At 37.9% G+C, this 22,325-nt stretch overlaps 1 protein-coding gene across 3 annotated transcripts in view; it reads right to left on the bottom strand.

Annotated features, from left to right (window-relative positions):
- trappc9 (trafficking protein particle complex subunit 9) overlaps positions 1 to 22,325 on the bottom strand; it is a 166,044-nt gene that overhangs the window by 30,993 nt on the left and 112,726 nt on the right. For all 3 annotated transcript variants that reach the window (XM_026299857.1, XM_026299858.1, XM_026299859.1), the window contains one exon: positions 18,790 to 18,880. In XM_026299857.1, coding sequence (XP_026155642.1) covers positions 18,790 to 18,880 — 91 coding nt within the window. The remainder of the gene's footprint in view (positions 1 to 18,789; positions 18,881 to 22,325) is intronic.

Raw genomic sequence — 22,325 nt, 5'->3', positions numbered from 1 at the left:
TGCTGTATTTCTAGGAAATGTGGCAATATTGCATACAATTTATTTCTGCTGATAATTCAGCGCCACAGCTAATAAGCAGGTTAATAAGCAGAGGTTTGTTTTTCTTTTCAGCCCTTTCAGTAATGCAGTAATTGAGATAGAGCATTGTGTGATTATCTTGCAATACATCTCTTAGGCATTAACTACATTCATTTTTACATACAGCATTCGATGATTGGCTTCTTATTTTAGAAAGCTGCAGACATATTATCAAAATCATTTGTATGCTATCTAAACACATGGCTACACAAAATATTTTTGAATATGGGGAAAAATCAAGATGCTAGCCATTTTGGGATGCAATATTGTTTAAAACTTCTGGAAAGCTCTGGGCATGTAAATCAGCCTGATAGCTCGATGAATCTCTATAGTGGTTTCAGTGGAGCTCTAATATAGCCTTCAGGAAAAGACACTCTGGACACAATAACACTGCATGGCCCATGCTTCAGCCCAGTTCTCTGCTTCTGTGACACCATAATTACATTTAGCCTTAGAGTTAGAAGTCATACCACTACCTGAAATGCCCCTCTTTTGTTCAACTTCGCTCTTTCCTTCTCTGACTCTCCTTTCGCTCAGCATGACTCAGTAACTGAACAAACTCACCAAAAATCTCATTAAGGCCCACCACAGCCACTGAATGCCGCTGCATTATTCATGTGTTTTCCCAAGCACACTCCAAAAATGGGTGAATAATTCCATCTGATGTTTAAAATGCACAGCAAGAAAACTAGCTAGATTACATCTAAGCATACCTTACTGTGGCTGAGCTCCTACTAACTTGTAAAAACTCATCCAGAACAAGTGATCCATAGGTAACTGTAATAAATCATTACATAGTCTTCTTTAATAAGGAAAGTATAGACATTAAACACATGGGGCTATATTTAAATCACTTGAAGACCATCAGTTTCATGCTGCACGTGACTCATCCCAACATCAGCATTTTATCTATGCATGGCATGTTACTCCACTGTTCTTAAAACTCTTTGCAGAGACATATAATTTCCATCTGTATAGTTAAAGAGATCTCCATAATGTGTCAACTGATGTTAAGACTCCCTGTCAAACTTGTCTGTAAGAGTGTTTGGGTGCAGTCTTGCCTCTTGGCCTTCGGTCATAATGTGTTTATGTAACTGCAGTTGCTGGCAAAAAAGATCTGATTAATATTTTAGGTACAACTAAACTACATTTGGCTGGTAACCATTTTTGCTAAAAATAGCGGTCATCTCTTGTTCTTTTCAGATACACATACCAAACCCTTAATATCACACCACAGGTCATACACTTCTAGGGAACCTTGACTGTCCACTACTAGCAAACACAAAACTAAATGGAAACTAAATGAAAGAGAGCCACTAAAAAAAACCAAACAAAAAAAAACAGCAAAAATAAGTAAAGTAAAGTTTTCATTGGATGTGACTCACAACTAACCAAAATCGCTGTCAGCATTGCTACAACATGCCTGACACAGGCGCAAGATTTAAAAATGGCGCTCCCCAAGCATAGTCCCACCAGTAAAATAGATAAATAAAGATTTAAAAACACAGAAAAGATTGTGGAAGTGACCTCAGTGCAAATACATACAAATACAATAATGATTTATTCTTTTGTTTAGAAGATTCTGAAACCTAGCATGCTTCATGATTAAAATTCTTTGATAACACTTCAGTGCTTCATCATTTCCTCATTGTCGTCACTGAGGGCTATTTTTATATTTATGACACAAGTGACAACATTATAAGCAGTAACAAACTCTTGTTCATGCTTAATTTTTATGCAGGGAAGGGACTGCTCTATAACTAACCTAGACCAAAGTATCACTCATGACTCCTGTTTTACCTTCACATGACACATATGCTGCAGGCAAGCCCCAAGGAAGATGGGATACTCCACAGCTGTTGCTGGTAAAATATGCAAATTGGTAAAATATGGTTCCAACTAAATATAACCCATCATTAAAATTTTAGTGTTGCATTAAGCGGGACTATAACGTAATAATGACCCCACTGAGTCACAAGCTCAGGATGATTTAACCAACTCGTGAATGTGAGGGCTGAGGATGGAGAGAAAAAAAAGAAGAGTGTGTGTAAATATCTGTGCATCAATCTAACACTGATGTTTCAGGAGGGAAGGTGTTTGCATGGTGTTGACCAAGTTTTATGGCTTTTGGCAGAGCTGTGAGCCTCTATCAACTCAGACAAATAAAGCTTCAAGCATAGCTGGAAACTGTGAACATACAACAACTGAGTCAGGACAGTTGGAACCTGAGTTCCACTGTTTAAATCTGCATACAGTATGAACATACATACAATTATGTACAGTATTTCACTTCTGAGTCACATAACATACATGCACTATGGCATGCCATGTTTCCACAGTGCTACTTACTACATGTCAGCAGTACCATTAGGACGAGTGCCTCTCCTCTCCATGTGCAGTGAGACAGAGGCTAACCTAGGCTGGCAGATGGGTAGAGGGCATCCAGTAAACAGCCACACAGGTCAGAATGACATCAAACTGTCTTTCACTGGCCATCTCACTAAAGGGGGGAGCCCTCATGGATCCACAGGCAGCAGAGTCACATTAACCACTGTAGCACACTATCTCCAGGTTTTAAAACACACCCACACTTCACTGAAGAGTTTCTAAGTTGCAATCATAAACTTTATATTACTTTTGATGTTTCATTAATTATTATTTTACTACATTTCTTCTGAAATACAGGTAGAGTGCATATTCTGGACACCCAATCTTGGGCTCAGATGGCAACAGTGACAAAGCCCATTTTGCTGTCAGCAGCACATTTGCACAACCCAGGACATTATATAAAGCACAGTTCAGCCAACTGGCCATGACGCCAAGACATGGTTTGTCAGAGAGGGACCTTTTCTTTGTGCAACACCCAACATACAACCATACACAGACAAGGGGAAATGAGAAATCTGCATGGAATCTGGTAAGGAATTGAGTTGTATCCATCAAGAAAATCTAAGTGTGTGTGTCCAAACAGGTCAGGGCAATCTATACCAGCTTCTTAGCTATATTGCACCATTCACTTTTATTAACCTCCTCTGTCAGAGTAGCCTAATGGACTTTGGCTGTATACTCACTGCATATTCAAATATCGCTATGTGTTGAACTGACATTTAATCATGACAAATGTAAGAATATCACAATTTCATATTAAGTCAGGTTCAAGCATATACAGGAAGTTTAAAATTCATTTCCTCATTCACTGGAACCTGTGATGTTATCATTACTGTTTAAGTGCTAGTAATGGCCCGATATTTAACGAAGACATTATTTCAATCTAACTGTAAAAGAATCACTGACTCAAATATGCTGAAATCTGTGGGACCCACAGACTGAGTGTGTGTATGTATGCATGTGTGCGTCTGCACCTGTTATGTGGCTGTGTCCCGCTCACGCCAGACTGTCTGAATCACGCTCGGGCAAGAAGGCAGAGCTAAGGCCACTTTGCTTTGATTTGAAATTCAGAGCCACATACCATTTGTCTCATGCAGAATTACAATTTCATATCTCCCATTTCTGTGGGAGTGCTTTTCAGACAGAGGGAAAAGAGATGTATACATATTCAAGGTTTCAGGTGTTCTTTTGCAAGAGCCCTTTAGGGAAGGAAAGGAGCATCATGTTAGGAAATTTATCAGAAAAAAAAAGCTACATTATGAAAACAGAGAAATTTCTTCACAGAAGGCTTTAGAGCCTTGCATGAGAAAATCAATGTGAAAATCAATAAATCAGCTCTGCTTTCTTGCATCTTATCTTCTTTTCTTTCTGTTCAACCGAGGATTGATGCCTCTATAACTAATATTACATTTCTTTATATAAGTATATATTGTTGAGATTATTCTGTGCATTGTCAGAGTAACAGAATACCCACAACAGACTTTCAACAAGTGTAGTGTCTGAAAGGTTTATAAGAACACAAGTACAAACTACATCATTACCAATACTGATAACTACATAAATGAAAGTAATTAAATACTGCAGTCTCTTGTGAGTAACATTTCACCCTTGACCATGAATTTATTGATCTGGAAACTTTTAATTCTTCAAAAATGTTTTACAAACACTGTACTTGTCTTATTGTGAGCTTTGTGGGCTTTAACATCTCCTCTTAAACTTTTCTCTGAAACTTTGGAAGGAATTTGGAAATAGTAAAATTGGCTTGTCTAATCCATAATTAACACAGGTCCAATAACAAAGGATTGCTTGGGTTCAAACTATCTCTTTTCCGATAAACACGTTGGGCGCGATGGCTGATGCAACAAATATACCCGCCGGGCGTCATCGATCGAAAGAAAACGATCTCAACACACATTGGTTGAGGCTACAGGTTCTAAAACCAAAAACAGAAAGCGCTGCCGTGAATGCTATAACATGATTGCCTTCAATCATTCCTTCATTGCCTTCAAGCGCCGTGGCAAGAAAGAAAACACGCAGAGTGAACATGTACTGTAATGACTGATGACAAGCCACCCTTATGTGTGAACTGTTTTAGAGTCAAGCATTCAAAATAACTAGTTAGCACATGCATGAAAACAACCAGACTTTACTCTTTTTTTCAGCAATTTGATTTGATTGTCTGTATTGAGGCATAAACTGTGTTTTAGAGGCTTCATGTGATTTTTTTTCCAAACATATTCTCAAATGAATAAAATCTATGGATATTTTTCTTTCAATTTTGCTACTTTATTGTTTATTTGATCATTTTGTATTAGTCTACAAAGGATATCAACAATATTCAGTTGAAACTATGAAATTTCACTACTTGAATGAATGTTGATTTGAGACCTATACTTCTATAAATTGAAACCATAAATAAAGGTATGTCTTCATATTTTTACTTATTCCAGACCTTCCACTATCAGTAGAGAAAGTGGTCACTTGCAATTTATGATTTTTTTCTAAAATATGATTATTAAAAAAAAAAAAAGGTACACGTTGCGATGTTGGAAAGTACACTGTGTACCAAATATGGCGCACATCACGACCAACGTGTTAAGTTAAATCTGGGACTCAGCTCTAACACTCAAACAGTACTGCATCAGACTCACTGCACTGTCACATAAGTTACAACCAAAACATCTGCTTACAAAACAAATGCAGAGTTGGATTCATATATAAATCTAATGAACCTTAACTTGAAAATGTAAAAAAAAAAAAAAAAAAAAAATTACAGAGAAAAGGTTCTTCTGTGACTTTTAAGAAAAGCAAAGAAAAAGGTTATTAAAATGCCTTTATTTAGTGGGCACATTGGTTTATGCAATTCTGAAATAACAACTATTCTAAACCCTGAAGTTTTTTTCCTAATATTAAGAAAGATTTTCTTGTGTACCAAAAAAAGCATTTTGTAGTGAATCATAATTTATTAACACTGCATATCAAAACAACTGCAGGTCTGTAGTCGATATCAGATTGCCATTGAAGGAATACAGAGGAAAGATTTATAGCTTATAAAAACAGTGCACAAAAAAATCCAATAACATACAGTGAGGTGCAGGAACGAAACGAGGTGTGTGTGTTTGTGTGCATGTGTGTGTGAGAGCTTCGTAGCAGCCTGGCTGAGGTTCATTGGTCAACCTGTCATCACTGATTCTGACTCACTGCTTAACCTTTGTGAGCATACACGTTATTTAGTACAACACTGGGCCTGTGGGGGAGACAGAAATGGATACATGGATGGGGATGCAGTAGGGTTAGCATTCCCCAATCATACATACCCTACATACAACACACGTATCTACTGCATTTAGTTACTCCATTTAGACAGGGTGGAGACTGATTCACTGAAAGTTAGAAAAGAATTCAAAGTCATTTTTGAGTAAACCAACTAAAGCAAGGTTTCTAATCCTAAACCACTGAATATCTAGCCAGATTTTCAAATATAAAGAGCTTTCTACTGTCTGGTACTGTATACTGTAACGGCAACGTCAGTCTACCACTCCAGAATGAACTTGGACAACAGTGAGGAATTTTCCTCTAATGCCACCATCAGGGAAAGCCTGTATTTCCATTGAGGATGCAGAGACACGTCTCCCTTACTTTTTCAAAATCCTACAGGTGATTGTGCTATTTGAATTGTGTTATAATGCAGTTCAACAGTGCACACACAGGAATCTTAGATTAAATTGCATTTATTTTAGCTATTTTAGAAATGTGCCACATGTTCATTTGTAGTCATAAAAACCTCTCCAGGTTTTATATTTCAACATTAAATCAGTTCTCTTTGCATGTAATGGTCAGATGCTGTAAAACAGCAATGGAGAAAATGCAGCTGAGATCAAATCAATCCTTCTGTTAAAAAAAGAAATCTCTGTTGTTGTATCACTGTTGATGTCCCTATTGACCAGTGTGTGTTGTGTTTAACTCTAAAACAATGAAAATGGCACTGTGTGATTCAGCAGAACAAACAGATGCCCTTCCCTGCTGTCTAATCTCCATAACATTAAAAGACCAGCCACCGGTTACAAGTAGTTGTTGCTTCCTCTTGTGATCACTGCATCTTAGAAAAAGACAGTGGTATTATGTTTGCAGACAAAGCCAGCATTGAAAATAGACCAGCAAGTGGGATCCCTAGAGCTAATTACTAGCCACACCATGATTGTCTTTAAATACTAGGTGGGCAGAACAATGGCAGGTCCAGACAAAAGAGAAGAACAAAAGGCCATTCCTGTTTGAATAAATGAGGACATAAAGTGAATTTGTCACTAAGAACATGTTATAGGTGTGTGTCATTACATTTGCAAGGGTGATCAGGCAATTCTACAAGGTCCCTCCCTGCAGACAGATGGACAATATTCCTTTCATCATTTTGAAATCATTCTGATTAGAGATTCTAACTTAGCTCTCTACATGGATGCTGATCCAGTAAAACGTGTGCTTAAATGCTCAAAGCTTTTAATGTGAATATAATTTTTAGACGTGCACTGATGATAATATAACAAACAGCAATAATCAAGCCAAAGTGACTAAGCATTAGCAGCATAAATTGCTTTGGTTAGTTGTTTTAATGGGCTCAGTCCAATTTGAATTAGACATTAGCTTCTTTAGCTATTTGACTGTATCAATGTAGTTGCTTCCTACTGGGACATTTAGACATTATTAAAATTCTATCGCAAATCCAGTGATGCGCCCTTGCTGACAGCTATGAAGGCTGCTAATGAGTGACAATTAGGACAAGAGCTAATGATAGCAGTCAGCATTAGGTGGAAAGGCAACATTCATGATAGTCATTCAGACTGATTAATTATGTTGTCTACCAGCATCATTTCAATTGATCTCTTGCGCTACAAAGCTTTTATCTTATGACAATGCCAGTCCTAGCACGCATAGTCTGACCCTAGTCATTACTAGCAGCACGATAAGAGGCAATGATATAACTTTTTAAACTCTGTCTCAAATTACTTTGTGTTACTGTGTGTGGGTGAGCATGAGAGAAAGAGAGCAACAGTGAAAATAAAGAAAGGAAAAGCAAGGAAAAGATAATATGACAATGTGACAATATATTCTCGTTGGGTTTTTCCCAAAATACCTCGCCTGTTCTTTTCAAGCACACCAAGATGCTGCAATGATGCTCCGTGGCCCCGAGTCTTCTCATAACATGTTGTCACATAGTCACATATTATTTTTGCACCAAGCCTTATCCGCACACTCCTCTTACAGTGGATGGTACAGTTTGTATTCCACAGGATAGAGGAATGACAGGGTAACAGTGTATGCTCAGCAGTTCTCAGTAGCAATGACCACTATGTGTCAGGGCCAGGCACCTGTCAGTACTGTGAGAAAGATCAGTCCACCGAATACGAACAAAGTGTCAGTTACCCACAGGGTTGACACAGACCTGTCAGTGGGCTGCTGTTCCTGTGGATCCCAAGCTGGCTAACATTTGATGCACCACAGTCAAACATGATGGATCACCTCCTACGTCTTCTTAGCAGCCGAATGCAAAAAGACGGATGGCATGTCAGAAAGGAGCACAGATGGGCAGTGACAGGACTTCAGAGGCACTCAATAATGCCAGGTAAAGTTTATCTAGCTAACAATGCAGCAATTCAATGTAAGAGTATCTTAATATATAAACATAACATACAGTACGAATGATGACTTCCCTCTGGGCAAATCATAAAGAACTTTACTTATTCTGACCTATAACTGCGACACAATCCTTGTGCAGAACAATGTAATCTGTATTGTTGTGTCATATCCATGAGAAACCATTTTCACTCCTGTTTATCCATAACACAGGCAGCTGTATCCTGATGATGGATGGCTAAATAAAGAAAGACAAAAAGTTTCTCTGCATCCCTTCTTCGATTTTATTGTGGGAAATATAAACAGATTTGAAGGCATCTAGAAACTGTAAGAAACTGTCTACTGTATGAACAATACAAGAGCAGATTCACTCATATGGGAAAAGATCTGATTATGAGTCTGGGAGACCAGAGCATCGCTGAGGAGGATCAACAGCGACAGATGAGCACTGTGGAGTGACTTCTTCCTCTGAGTCATATGCCACCACCATCAAAAAGACTGGCAGACTCTGCTGATGTCTAAGTATTTGCACTCAAACCCGGAGCAAATGCTTGTGGACTGCCTCGGTTTCTAAGTCACAAATCTTAGATCCAAAATTATAACCATGTCAGTACCTACCAGAGTAAGATTTTTTTAATATATGTTGTGCTTCAACAACAAAGCCACTACAGGTGTGTTTGAATTGCCCACAGTTGAAGATACAGTAGATTCACATCTAACCGCTACAATACTCCAGCAGGTGAAACAGGTGTGCCATGGTTTTCCCTCCTTGAGCAAAACTAAAATAGCATGACACACTTGAGACATTCTAACAATGAAACCAAAGGCTAGGCTTGGTTGCATTTAGAAATGTCAGGTGATCTGTCTTTTAGGAATGGAAAGGCAGCCGTTGGGGATACTCTTGTTTCCTTTAAAGAAATCAATGAAGGAGGTGGTTTTATTTGATAGTAAGCAGGAACAGTGAAACAGGTTTAAACTGAAAATACATGTAGAAAATTGTGAAAAAACACTGGATCTTAGAATGAACTAAGTAACCGCAGGTCACCACAAAACTCAGTACGTTGAAGCCTGGAAGTGGCAGTGCACTGATATACTGTAGGCCTGCATGAGTGCATGGACGGCACTATGAATGCAAGTTTGTATCTCCAAAAGCTGAATAAAATGCTAAGTCCCAACCTCAAGAAGCTTGGCAGGAGTGCAGATTTGCAATATGACAATGATTCCAAACTCACCATAAAAACAGTTTTTAAAGAAGTAGACAGATTTGAGTAATACTTGGGGAAGGACCGAATCCCACTTCAAAAATAAAGGCAGACATGCAAATAAAAAAAAAAAAAGACGGGAAAAAATGGGAAAACACTAACAGAAAGAAAGACTAACAGAAAACACTCCCATTAACCATAAAACATATTAACCACTTATCTTTGTTGTATACTGCTATACTGGATACTTACTTTTCATACAATAAAATTCAGTAAACAGACTAAATACTGTAAAAATAGACAAGGAAATGAGTAGGCAGTGTTCAGAAGCATACAGCACAAACTCAATACACACTACCTTTTGGGATACACAACTAGGCTAAAAGCCTGCTCTGCACATTTATAACAGCTACAACAATAGCTGATCTCTCCACAATCTAATCTCCACAACTTTAATTTGTGCATTTACATTCACTCCATATTTACTTGGGTTTCTTGTCTTTTCCTTTTCCTCCCGGCCCAACAGTCTAAATGAATGGGCGAGTGTGGTCTGCTATCTGTGGAAAGCCAGAGGAGTTTTGATTTATTTCCACAGCTCACCCAAACTGACGCACTGACTGCCTGGATTGTTCTGCAGCCATGATAAATGCCCCATAAACAGACGCTCTGAGCCTATTAAATACGCTAACTCTAGATCCACACAGGACAGAGGGAAAAAGAAAAGCTAGATAGGCAATCATGGCGTGGACCGGTGTAGTCTTCACTCTCATTCCCAAATTACAGCTGCCAGGGTGATAGAAGATGATGAGTGAATCCAGCCAAAGTAGAACAAAAGATCCTTACATGCTTGCCCCATAATGTGGTCAAAAATGTATTACCAGTTCTATGTTTGTTAAACAGTTCTATGTTATGATAATCCTGCATGGCACAATGTGCAGAAACGGTTACTTCAGAATGGGTTAATACCTGGTCAGTTAACAGGCTGAAAAGCAATGCACAAAACCTTTTAGATCATCCCTTCAGGCTACCTCAGAAAAAGTTTCATTTTAAGACTCTGAGGGTGAAGCTAGCTCATCATTATGCTCTTATCACCTGTTTGAGTATCTCTGTCCAAACAGCCATTTTAACCCATCTGAGTCAGCACTGATGCTATAAATCACAAGCCCAGGCTCTGGACACAGAGTGAGCCTCCTGAAGAGGAGCATGTCGTCCTTCCATTTCGCTCTGACTTCTGTGCTTTAAAGAGGAGACCTTTAGGACGGCTGACCGACATAGCCGGGAGACAGAGCTGAAAAACAAGCCGATAAATCAGCCTCTGCCTACCCGTGCTCCTCCTAGTACCCATCAGTCAGCTAAATGGGTAGCACCCACTACAAATTTAAGCCTTTCTGCACTCCAGTAGGTGGGTGGTGAGAGATAGTTGTGGGGTGGTAATGTGTGTGAATGTGTGTTTATGTACTACGGGAAATGAAAACATACAAGCCTTTATATATACCTATATATCAATAGTTGTCTTTGTCTCTAAGAACACTAAGACCTACAGTACACTAAACAACAAGTGAAACCATATTAGCATCTGACCTGAGGAGATATTTCTAAACCCAGATTGCAATATAATTTAAGTCATTCCTATTCAGCAAAAAGGACTGTGCTCATACAATATCACAGAGCCTGAGCGAAACCTAATACCTTTGCCAAAATAATTGTATGACCAACAAAATAAATTTATATTAAAAGGAAAAGACTTTTATTTTTTATTTTAATCAAGTTCAACAAATTGATTGATTGAGTCTATTTAGCCCATATTGTGTTGAGCTTTCAGTCATAATTTCAGTCAGGTAGAAACAGCAGACAAACAACAAAACAAGGAGAAACAAAAAAAAAAAAAAAATAGAAACAAATATATATTTTAGCCATGGATACAAAGGAAGGAGAGAAAATGAAAGAAAAAAGCACAGAAGATAATGAAAAGCTGAATCTGGTAAGATCAGAAAGGCAAACAATAAAGCAGGATTGACAGGAAGACAAGAACATAAAAACATGAGACAAAAAACAAGATAATACATGTTGCTATAAAGGGAGGTGAAAGACTGGAGGCTGACAAGATACATACAATAACTGCTGCAAAAAAGGCCAGAAAAAGTTAAATGCAAAACAATACACTTTTAAAAAAAAGTGGAAAAGAGAGAGGGGAATTTTGCCAGCAGCACAGTGTCTATTTAAAAAGCTACGATGACAGAAGAAAGGGTTAAAGTCAACAGCCGAGGATAAGAGAAAAAACAACAGAAAAAAAAACATACAAAAAATGGCAGCAGCCTTAAGGAAAGAGATGGTTGACTTGGGAGGCAGAACACAGGTTGGGAGAAGAGGATAGAAAAGAGTGAGAAGAAGAGAGAAAGCAGCAGCCACAGGAAGACAGAAGCAAGAATAAAGCTAAACTTCCATATAGGGCCAGAAATGAAAAAAGGAATAAACTCAAGAGATCAGGCCTCCTCAAACTGCACTAGATCAACTGGGTGTTCATTTTGTAGGCAGGTTGATGGAATAACTGGATCTACATAAAACATCAATGCTTTGTTACTATTAGCAACAGCCGCAGACAGAGGGGAAATATAAAGAAATATAAGGTGAGAAGTGCAGAAACTGATAGTAAACCTTTGAGTTTGTGTGTGTGTGTGTGTGTGTGTGTGTGTGTGTAAAATGCACACTTCTGCTTTTTGTCTCCATGTCAGAACACCAGCTGTATACATGTTAATACAAAATACATGTAAATTCTGCTAAACTATATTCCCCCAGTTATCTAAACTCTTATATTTTACAGGGTGGGCATGGTGAGCAAATGTAAAATAAAACAGGATTATGATCAACAGCTGCAGCTAAGTTTTCCTACTTGTAAAAGCTTGCAGTTAGACTGGACTGGTGCCATCCTGCATCCCAGCTGAGCTTTTGGAAGGCTTACTGCCCTGTCCCACAGGCACTATCACTGCTGGGCTGATAAGTGCACAAGAGCCCAGAGCTGATGTATGCTCACAGCCAGGACTGACAGATTATCAGCTACAGGTGCCATCACAACACTTCTCTTTCATTTCATGTATTCATTCCAGTCCTCTCTCTCAGGTCAGTGGGTCCAATTATCATCATCACAACAGGACTTCAGTGTTAGGGGGGACTAGGCTGCTTGGCGGTGCCATTTGTCAAATCTGCAGCTCTTACGGCAATTGGGCACCTGACAAAAACTTAAAGGTATATTATTCCACGAGGTTTCCCCTGTGTGTGTTGAAAAGCTACCACCTGTGACTGCTCCAAATGTCTAATGTCTGTGCAGGACAGGAGGGGGGACGGTATGAGCCAATTTAGAAGTGTTGTCTTATTAAATTATCTCTCTGCCTTTTATACCAAGACTCCCACCCTTCTCTTTTCCATCTCTCTCCTAGGCCAAACATTTGTCTTTCCATTCATGGGTGAATTTGTATTCCACCCAGATGGGCTCCTGGTGGCAGACTGATGGTGGGAGAGGGGGAGGGGTGGATGGGTGCAAAGTCCGCATTCACTCTTCGTCTCACTGCTTGGTTACAGCACTCAACAGAAGAACAATAGTGAAAATCAAAGCCGGTCCACAGTTGCTTAAATATGGTAACTAATTAATGCAGTTCATTAAAAGTGCTTGATATTGCTTTTTATTGATCACCTGATATTATTTAAAAATATTCATCATTAGCATTACATTTGTCTGTGCAACTGAAAATGTATGAAAATATATATATTATATTATATTTCTGATTCTGAGTGTACTTTTATGTTAATATCTGGAGTTTTTAAAATTTGTTAACATATACTAGTGCTGACGCATTATTTATCAATTTGTGGTTTATCATTTTGTATATTATAAAGTAGTTTTAAGTTTACATCCAATTACTTTATTCTTACACACAATCAAATTTACTTTTGGATTTTCCCTACTGTTTCCCTGTTTGATCCCATCTTAAACATGTTAAAATCGTCAGAGCATTTCATGTCTGATACAGATCTGGGGCACTCCTTTAGCACAGTATTTTAAGCTGCTATGACGATGTCAGCGCCTCAGAGAGCACCGTCTAGATTGGCCATGTGACTGTTTATTTAGCATCACTCCATTAAGCTGACACAGTGACTCCCATCACAAGGTGCACCACTTGGCCTTTAATCAAATGGACAGCTGAGAAGCTACAATGTGGTCATTTACATAATGCCAGAATGCAAAAAAACAAATGATACCACCTGTTCCAGCTTTAAAGAAACTGTAGAAGGAAGTGGGAATCCTCCAACAATGAGAACACGGACATGGACATTAGAAAAGCAATTTTTCTCATACTGGGACTGAACATTTTTTCATTGTCTGTTCTGAACTCAAAAAATGTGCTGTTTTATAACATGCTCCCTGGCTTTAAATCACTTTACAGCACAAACTTCCTTTTCTCATACCATGTATTCAAACACACCTTTTCAAAATATAGTTTTTCAAGAATTTGACTGTTTTAAGTAGCCAAGCTCTTTTATTGCTTAGCTGATACCTTATTGTGCAATATCTAACTGTTCTGTTAGTCACTATATATGGTAATTTTGGTCAGGTGTCACTGTAAAAAAAGACACTGTCTCTCAAGAGAAATCTTATTATAAGCCTCAGAATCATCATTTGACCCATGATGGACATTAAAAGAGTATTATGATTAGGACAGTACTCTATTGTACGCCTTGGCTGTGTCCAAAATCACTCCCTCATTCACTACTCCCTGCAAAATGTACCCTAAATAGTTCACTTAAGTCCAAGCAGTAAATTCAGATTTCAGACACTTAGTAATAATTTTGCATCATCACTAACAGCTAATGGCAATTTTCCTACCAATAAAATATTGAGCATTACATTACAGGATTGTTAGCAGAAAGTAGTATACATGACATGTACAGTACTTTTTAGCTACAGTAGCTTTTTAAATACAGTACTTTACTTTTGTGGTATATTGCTAGTCCACTAGCAAGTATACTATATAGTTATACACTCAGACACCACTACACAACTGTGAACATAATATATAGTACACTATATAGTGAGTAGAGGTTGATTTCAGGCACAGCCATTGTCTTTTCAATTCCAGGAATCGTTCATCCATGTGAAAATCTGATGCCTACAATACCCAAAATGCAACAGTTGAGATTCAGGCAAAGTGTGTTATACTAGTAACAGCTAATGTAATCTGAAGCATGTAGCATCCAACAGAGATGAAGAACAGGCTGAAAACGTCTGGTAGGTTCAATTCTTTCTAACTATACACCCTCAGATCCTTTTCATTTTCAAACTCGTACGCTTGAGACCAGGCTGTCTCAAATCTAGACTCTTATCACACTTCACACAGCTCCATCTGGAGACACAGAAAGTATTCTCCAACACCTGGAAGCAGACCTTGACGTTTCCCTTTAAAGCGACTCAAAAAATACTTAACAGATTCAATAAATGTTAACCAAATTGTTTTTTTGTGTAAAAATATTGGAGTAAAGGCACTGTGTTGTGTTTCTGACCATCATGAGTGCACAGGACTGACATATTCAGGGTAATGCCAGTAAGTTTTGTGATTTTACATTTATGGATGATTGATGGTGGTAATGAGCCAAGAAATGTAGCAATGTGCACATGGACAGGGCAGCTAGTAAATATGGAAATAAGCAAAGTAAGAGTAATTTAAAAATACAAAAACATATAAAAATTACAGTTTTATTAGCAAAAGTATAACTATTGGATCACAAATATGATCAGAATTCATTATGGTAGGAAAGACAGTGCTAATATAATGTATATTTGGCTGACAAAAAAAATTGGCTTTATCTTTTAATCAACAATGAACTACAATTATTCTCTGTAGTTAGACCGAACAATATCAGTTTGTTATGGTCTGAGCATCACCCTCGCTCACTTTGATAGCACCAAATTCAGTCAGCCTGCTGTCTTACCTGAACAATATACTGTCCACTGTACACTGTCTTATAAAGGGAATAAAGAAAAGCACAATGTGACAGCAGCTGGATAATTGTTTTTATATGAAAAACAAGATAAGAGTATATAAATCCTAATTAGGGATGTTCCATTCTGTAGTGCCTCATCAAACTACTTCCTTCTGAGTTATTGATTTTAAGGATGACAAGTAACCCTTATAGTTTTTAAAGGGTGTGATAAAACATTGTAACAGGTAATTAAACGAGTCTGCCAGTAACCTTCTGAAAAACAATAGCTGAGAATTTCCAAGGCTGCTCTGGTGACATTTAGGCAATTTGTAAAACTGTCTACCCGTTTCAGCAGCAGCGCTATGAAATCCATGGTCAACGTATACAGTTTAGTACTGGACTTCTTTTTCAGGATCTGGGACCGAATGACAAAACAACTTCCAGAGAGACTTTTACTGCTGGAGGAGACAATGACATGACTAGAGAAAGCACAGACAACCAATAGGAGTATTTTGGAATTAGTATTCTTCTAGGGAAATAATAAATAAACATAATAATGCCACATATATTGTTGTAGGAACAATTGCAATTTCTTTTCAAACACATAGGAGCTGACGTTTGAAGAACTGCAGCTTTTGTGAACTTTAACAAATACAGAGATAAAACGATGTTTAAGCTTTTCAAATATTTTACAAAAAGTTCCACCTAGAGAGCATAAAGAAAATTCAGCCCTCTCATCTATGTTTGTGTTCATGGCCAATTTTGTGTAAATAGTTTTTTTGTTTGTTTTTTTACCATGTAAACAGAAGAGTAATCCGCTTTGACCACTCAGTGAACTACAGACATTCCTCTGAACCTCCAAATGGAAATTGAGCAGAAACAAAAGAATGTGCTACTAATTAAAAATATATATATATTCATTTGTAACTATGCAGTGAAATTCACCATATGTGATCTCACTTTAATGCAGAGCTAGTGATGTGACTGTGGGACTTACCCAGAGATAGAATCATTTACTAATGCCCCTCATTTGCTCCCCATTCAGTAATAATAATGAGCTTGTAAACAAACACAAAGCCATTACAAAGATTCTGGCACTTTCCATGTTCTCCATTTACTGGAACTCATGTGATCAAATATTCATAGGTTTCTATGGTAGCAGATCATGAAGAGGCAGCAAGTTTCTCATGCCACACATTTGGTTGCACTCAGGCAGAAATGTCAGTCTCTTTCTTATGAGCCCAGCCTGAGGCACAATATCTATAAATAAATTCAATGTTGAGTTTTTGTATATGTTGCAGTTTTATGTACTTACTGTATTTTTAAATGTGCATCGTCCATGTTTTATCTTTGAATTCTAGGGAGTTTGTGTTTAAAAATAATGACACAGGAACTGTGCAATATCTTTAAAAGTACAAGAAAATCATTAAATCTCTTTTTCTTATTAAATTTCAATTATTTTTAGTGCATAATAACTTGCTTTCACTCTTCTAATTATTTTTCTTTCTTGCAAAGCTGAGACCTACCACTTTCATTTGTTCTCAGTGAAATCAGACTTCCCACAACAATATAGTATTTACATGACTCAAGCCTAATTTTTAGGAAACAAGGTGAAAACGTGGGAGTACATGTCTATTTTCCACTGACATTCATAGTAAACTACGGTAAAAAAGTGCACTTTGTGTTTATTGTAAAGATATTACTCGTGACAAATGTTTCCATCATCATTTGAAGCATACTTGAGTCATTTTAGTTACACTTTCTTTAAGCTACTACTCAGGATTCTCCATGTTCAAGTCCTCTGCTTAAGAGCTGAACTGCAGGGGGATTACAATTTTCTTGAAATCTGTAGAAAAGCAGGAAATTTATAGAAAAGCTATTAAATGACGGCCCTAAAGAGGTGTCCTTAATACCTGAGAGGTGGATGTTTACAATGGGGTTGAATGGAAGATTCCTGTCCTGTGTGTGACCTGTGTTCATGTTCATGCCACACCATCTACAGTCACGTAGTCTTCATACTGTGATGACAATACATTCTTCCATACCATTAGTGCCACAGGGGCATAATGATTCCCCTGCCTGACATCTACATCTCCAGAAAAATAATGTAATTGAGTGCTGGTCATAAAAAGTGTAGTTTTAATGTACTCATCAAGATTATTATTCTGGTTGTACACATCAGCAATGCAATAATGTATTCTATAATGTGATTCACATTTATTTGTCATTTACACAGAGAACTTAGATCTATTAAAGAGATCACTTTCTGCAAACACTTTTCAACTCATATGATCAAGACAGGTAATAAAGAGGTTTACAAAGTTCCACAGCATGCAAGCTAAGTAGCTATAGCAGCATTGCTGTTAATAAAGACAGACTCGAAATTTGCAAGGATGCTGCAGTACATTCATGAGAAGGAAACTACAGTTTCAATTGCAGTGCTTGGTAACATGCTTTTGGCAAGTAAGGACTTGGTTTTATTTAAGAATTGAGAGTGTAGAAGAATTTTAATTTTACTTTTTTCTTATTACTATGTACGTGAAATTGTTTGTTTCTGTTTGAGATGAGATGAGAATAGACTGAATGTAAATAATGTTAGTAAGACAAAGATTTAGCTATAAATATAATAGCACATCCTAATAAGCTGAGGCAAATTATCTGGCTTGGGCTGCAGCACTACAGAAATGAAGACATGGAAATAACCACTATGCAGAAATTCCATAGATACTATATAATATCAGACTGTAGCTCAACACATCTTTACAACAACTTTACTCCAGGCAATGTTTTTCCACTGAAGGAGGTGCATGTTAAAATCCAAAATACCTGGAGAACAGTAAACCAGGTGAAGTATTTGCTTTGCCTGCCCAAGTACCCCATCTACATTTCAGTCTTAACTAATTCTTACATTGTAAGCGTGTCACTTGATACTGCAAATTGTTTTCTCATTGCAAAAGCAGGACAGCCCCAGCTGACTGATCAAAATGCTGGCAGTGACCAAAGAGAGGCCGGGAACCTCAGAAAACAAACACCCACAGTAAATCAAAAGTGAATTCAGAGGATGATCACAGATGGTACGACTGAAGAGTGATCCTACAAATTCTGTGTGTCCCTGATGATTCACACGTTTCCCAAGCTGCTGTCTACACTTCTCCAAAATAGCCTGTAGCCCATTACAAATGCAAATAAAAAACATGGATTGAGACCAGTTCTGGAGGTTTATGCACTGACAGGTAAGGAGATAGCTATGTAACCACAGAGCTGGCTGTAATTTGCAGACAAATATATTCATACAAAATGTAATAGGACATCTATTTTCAAAATGATACATGAGTAAAACCTTTTCAATCATTTCATTTTGGAATGACACAATATAACATGCTGGACTGAATAAAGATTTCATGTGGACTGTAAAATGCCTAATGGGGTGAACAAATTGTCAAATGTAATTTAGTAATTTATACAAGTGTATAAACTCACATGCTTGCAGACACACACAGGTACACACAAAATGACTCACCCCACTGCAGCGGAGCAAGCTGTAAGTGTTCTAGGACCAGCTGATTGAGAACTCCCTCCACGCTGGCCTCTCCACGGCGCCGCAGGGAGGGGTGGGAAGGGTTAAGGACAAAATTTTCTCTTTTAAAATGTTTCACTTATCCATGCATCTATTCATCCACTTTATAGCTCCTACCCCGGTATGATTCAGAGTGGAAGCAGGCTAAGCAAGGTAGCCCCGGTGTCTTTCTCCACAGCCATGTCTTCAGCCCCTACTGGGATAAAAAGACGTCATATAGTGTAAATATGTATCAAACTCACAAAAATTCTATGATGTCAAAGGTTTGAGTATAAACTGACATATACAAACAATATATTATAATACAATTGATGGGACTGGCTGCAAAATAAGCTTGGTAAGCACCATTGGATCAATTTTTCAGTGGGTGTTTGAAACTGGAAGATTTTGCACACCCCACTAAGGTGTGACATCCACTCCTTCATCTGCAGTGTATCAAAAAAAAAAATTTGTGGCCATCGAGTCACACTTCTGACACATCAATTCCAAAGGTTCGACACTTGTGTGGTTGTTATCCAGAATAAGTTCAGGTCATGCATCACAGTTCTTCCTGGCTAGAATGAAATGGAAGACTCATTTGCATTAATAGAAAACTTCACAGTTTTCTCCAGTTTTTAAAAATAAAAATACCTCCCACGTGTTGTTTGGAGAATGGCTGTGTCCCTGCTTTTGGCTGACAGAATGGCTTAAGGTGTTTCTCTACCTATTTATGAAATTTGTGTCATTATTTGCTGCTTGCTTGTGAGCTATAGTAGTAATACATCCTAGTAGGCTTATAGTATAAATAAATAGTGCGTTGGCTGAGCCCAGATGCCTAAAGGCCAGAGGGACCCTTGGACCTAAATCAAGATTGATAAATGACATAAATGGTGCTGCCTAAGGAGTACAGCTGAGCATGATGCCTCCTAGATGATCTGTCCATTTTTAAAACGAATCCTAAACTACCATGGTGTCCACTCAAGTCGCTGTATACTTGAGGTAACATGCTGTCCCTTCTGGGTGCCTGCATTATATTAGGCAAACTGTAATCAGGATGTACTCTGCTGCCTTTGACAGCTTTACAGGGAGTTATAATAACAACTAACTGCGAAGTGGATATTAGTGCTGGTTAAGGCAGCTATTGAGACACAAATGAACCTCCACACTGTGTATTCAGGGATGATTTACAAACTTGGCAATGGCCTTCTCAAGGAGAAGACGCACACACAACAATTCCTCCTTCACTCCTTTGCTCAGTGCCTGTATGGTATATGGTAAACCCTTTCCCAGTAAATGAATCATTATAACTGACCAACAACAGAACAGCAATAAAACTCTAGGGAACTCATAAATTACATATTAAAGTGACTGTTACTTTGCCCAAGGCCAAGTGAGTGCTTCAGACTGTGACATGCACTATAATCAAATATTTTATTTCTCTAATTTTTCATGGTGTAAAGGGAAAATCCACCCCCACAGACAACTGACACTGTGCTATACAAATGGTTTGAGACAACAGTCACTATCTACACACAGAAAAATAACTCCTTGTGCCGGAAATTACATCATCATGTGATACTTGTGGTGTCACTCCATTGACAATGAATTAGTCAGCAACTCAAAAGAAGGTCTCTTATATCCAAATGAACACAAGACATCTCACTGTGAATATGAAAATGTCATCGAGGGTGATGCTGTTTCTAGATGTTTTTCGTTTAGGGTTGGTTTGTGCCACTGTCTACAGCGCGGTCTCAGGGTTTCTCTCTGTAGATGACATAACTGCTACTGAGGCTGTCTATGTGCTCTTCAGCTTCAACAGAAATCTGCTTAAATTTACAAATTACAATTCTAAAATATTTTTGGCTGTTTCAGGCAAAAGGAGTGTGATTAAACAGAAGAAACACATTTGTACTGTATGTCATTTTCTTTCTTCACTCCTGCCTACACGCTGCCAAACTACTAGTAGATAAAACAATTCACATAATGATGGGAGTGTTCAGGTCCTCATAAAAAGAAAAAAATATAATGGCAACTTCAGTGGCTCAGAGATTGGATTCATGATTAATTGCACACCATGCTCACCAACAATCTGACAGGCAGTTCTTAAATCTCTAAATATGTGCACCGGTTACTGCCAACTGATGAGAAATGGGCTGATACAAGGCACTATTGTTTATGATGACTAGAGGATTTTTTTCTTCAGGAACTTCATGAAACTCATGAACATTATCAGAATTTTCACTGGAAGAACCAAGTAAAGTAAAACCGACCTAATTATTATATTGTCTGTCTGATATAATATTGTATGGTCCTGTTGAGATGTGATTTACACTGCTGGAAAAACCCCATATAATATTCGTTGATTTATATATCAGTAAGTTAATCTAATATTCTAATATGTTTTGGCAGGAGTCACCACTGTTTTGAGGTGGAAATTAAGGGTAATGATTTTCAAACTAGTCATGTATCATATTTTCTGGACTTTAGGTCACGCTTTTTTAGTTCTCTGGCTGCTTGTTGTTAATGTCTAGCCTAGTTCTTCATAGGCTAATTTAGACTATAATCAGCATAATTAGAAAAGTGATTTATACACTGGAAAAGATTTTTCTGTTCAACAAGGCTGTTTTTGCTAAAAGCGACCAATTCCAGTGTGACTCCAGAAAATATGATACTTGACTTCACAAACAGTCTAACAAGTCTCTCCATCTTTCAGCTGTTAATCTCCTTTGCCTCCTCTGCGTGTGACCTTTCCAATGTGGATTCTGTCTCACAGCAGTTTGTTGCATCAAAAACACAGAGCAACACATAGATGCTTCTGAATCTGCCAGCGGGTCTATTTCCCTAATATTCACATTTCAAGTTCTAGTAGTAAAGCATGAGTGTGTTATAGAAACTTTTAGTTCCAGACCTCCTGACTTTAATATTTCTAGGTCCTGTTTCTAGGAACATTTGGTTGGTTCCCAATCTTTTACATCATATAAGATGATAAAAAAAAAAAACATGCATGGATATCACAGTGGACTTGGATAAGGTGCATACCGTGTGGCCTGATGTCACAAATTGCTTAAAATTGAGTTATAAAACTAAATACACATTTTATTTTTTGCGTCTATGTTGAAAAGTGAGAACGGGTGAGCAGATAAGCATACTTCATAAAGACACAGTATAATGGGTCTGTCAACAGCCCAGCAGAAATTTCTGGAAGAAAGTGTGTAGTGGTGTAAGTGGTCTACATGAAGATGGCATGCCAGGCCAGAGGACAACAGTGTATAAAGCAACAGATACAAAGAAGTTGTCACACTGTGAGAGACCAGACAAATGAAGACAGCATGCTGACATGTTAGTATCAAAGATTACCTTGAATGGACTACAAAGCTTGTCCACACACTAGGATTTATGTTATGTTATGTTATGTATTTATGTTATATTATACTGATGCAAGTATAGGGCACAATTACATAACCCCACATACGTGCACTGAGACATCACTTCAGAGTGTC

This window comes from Mastacembelus armatus, chromosome 11 (genome assembly GCF_900324485.2).
Source record: "Mastacembelus armatus chromosome 11, fMasArm1.2, whole genome shotgun sequence".
Lineage (NCBI taxonomy): Eukaryota > Metazoa > Chordata > Actinopteri > Synbranchiformes > Mastacembelidae > Mastacembelus > Mastacembelus armatus.
This window is presented reverse-complemented; position numbering and strand designations above follow the sequence as displayed.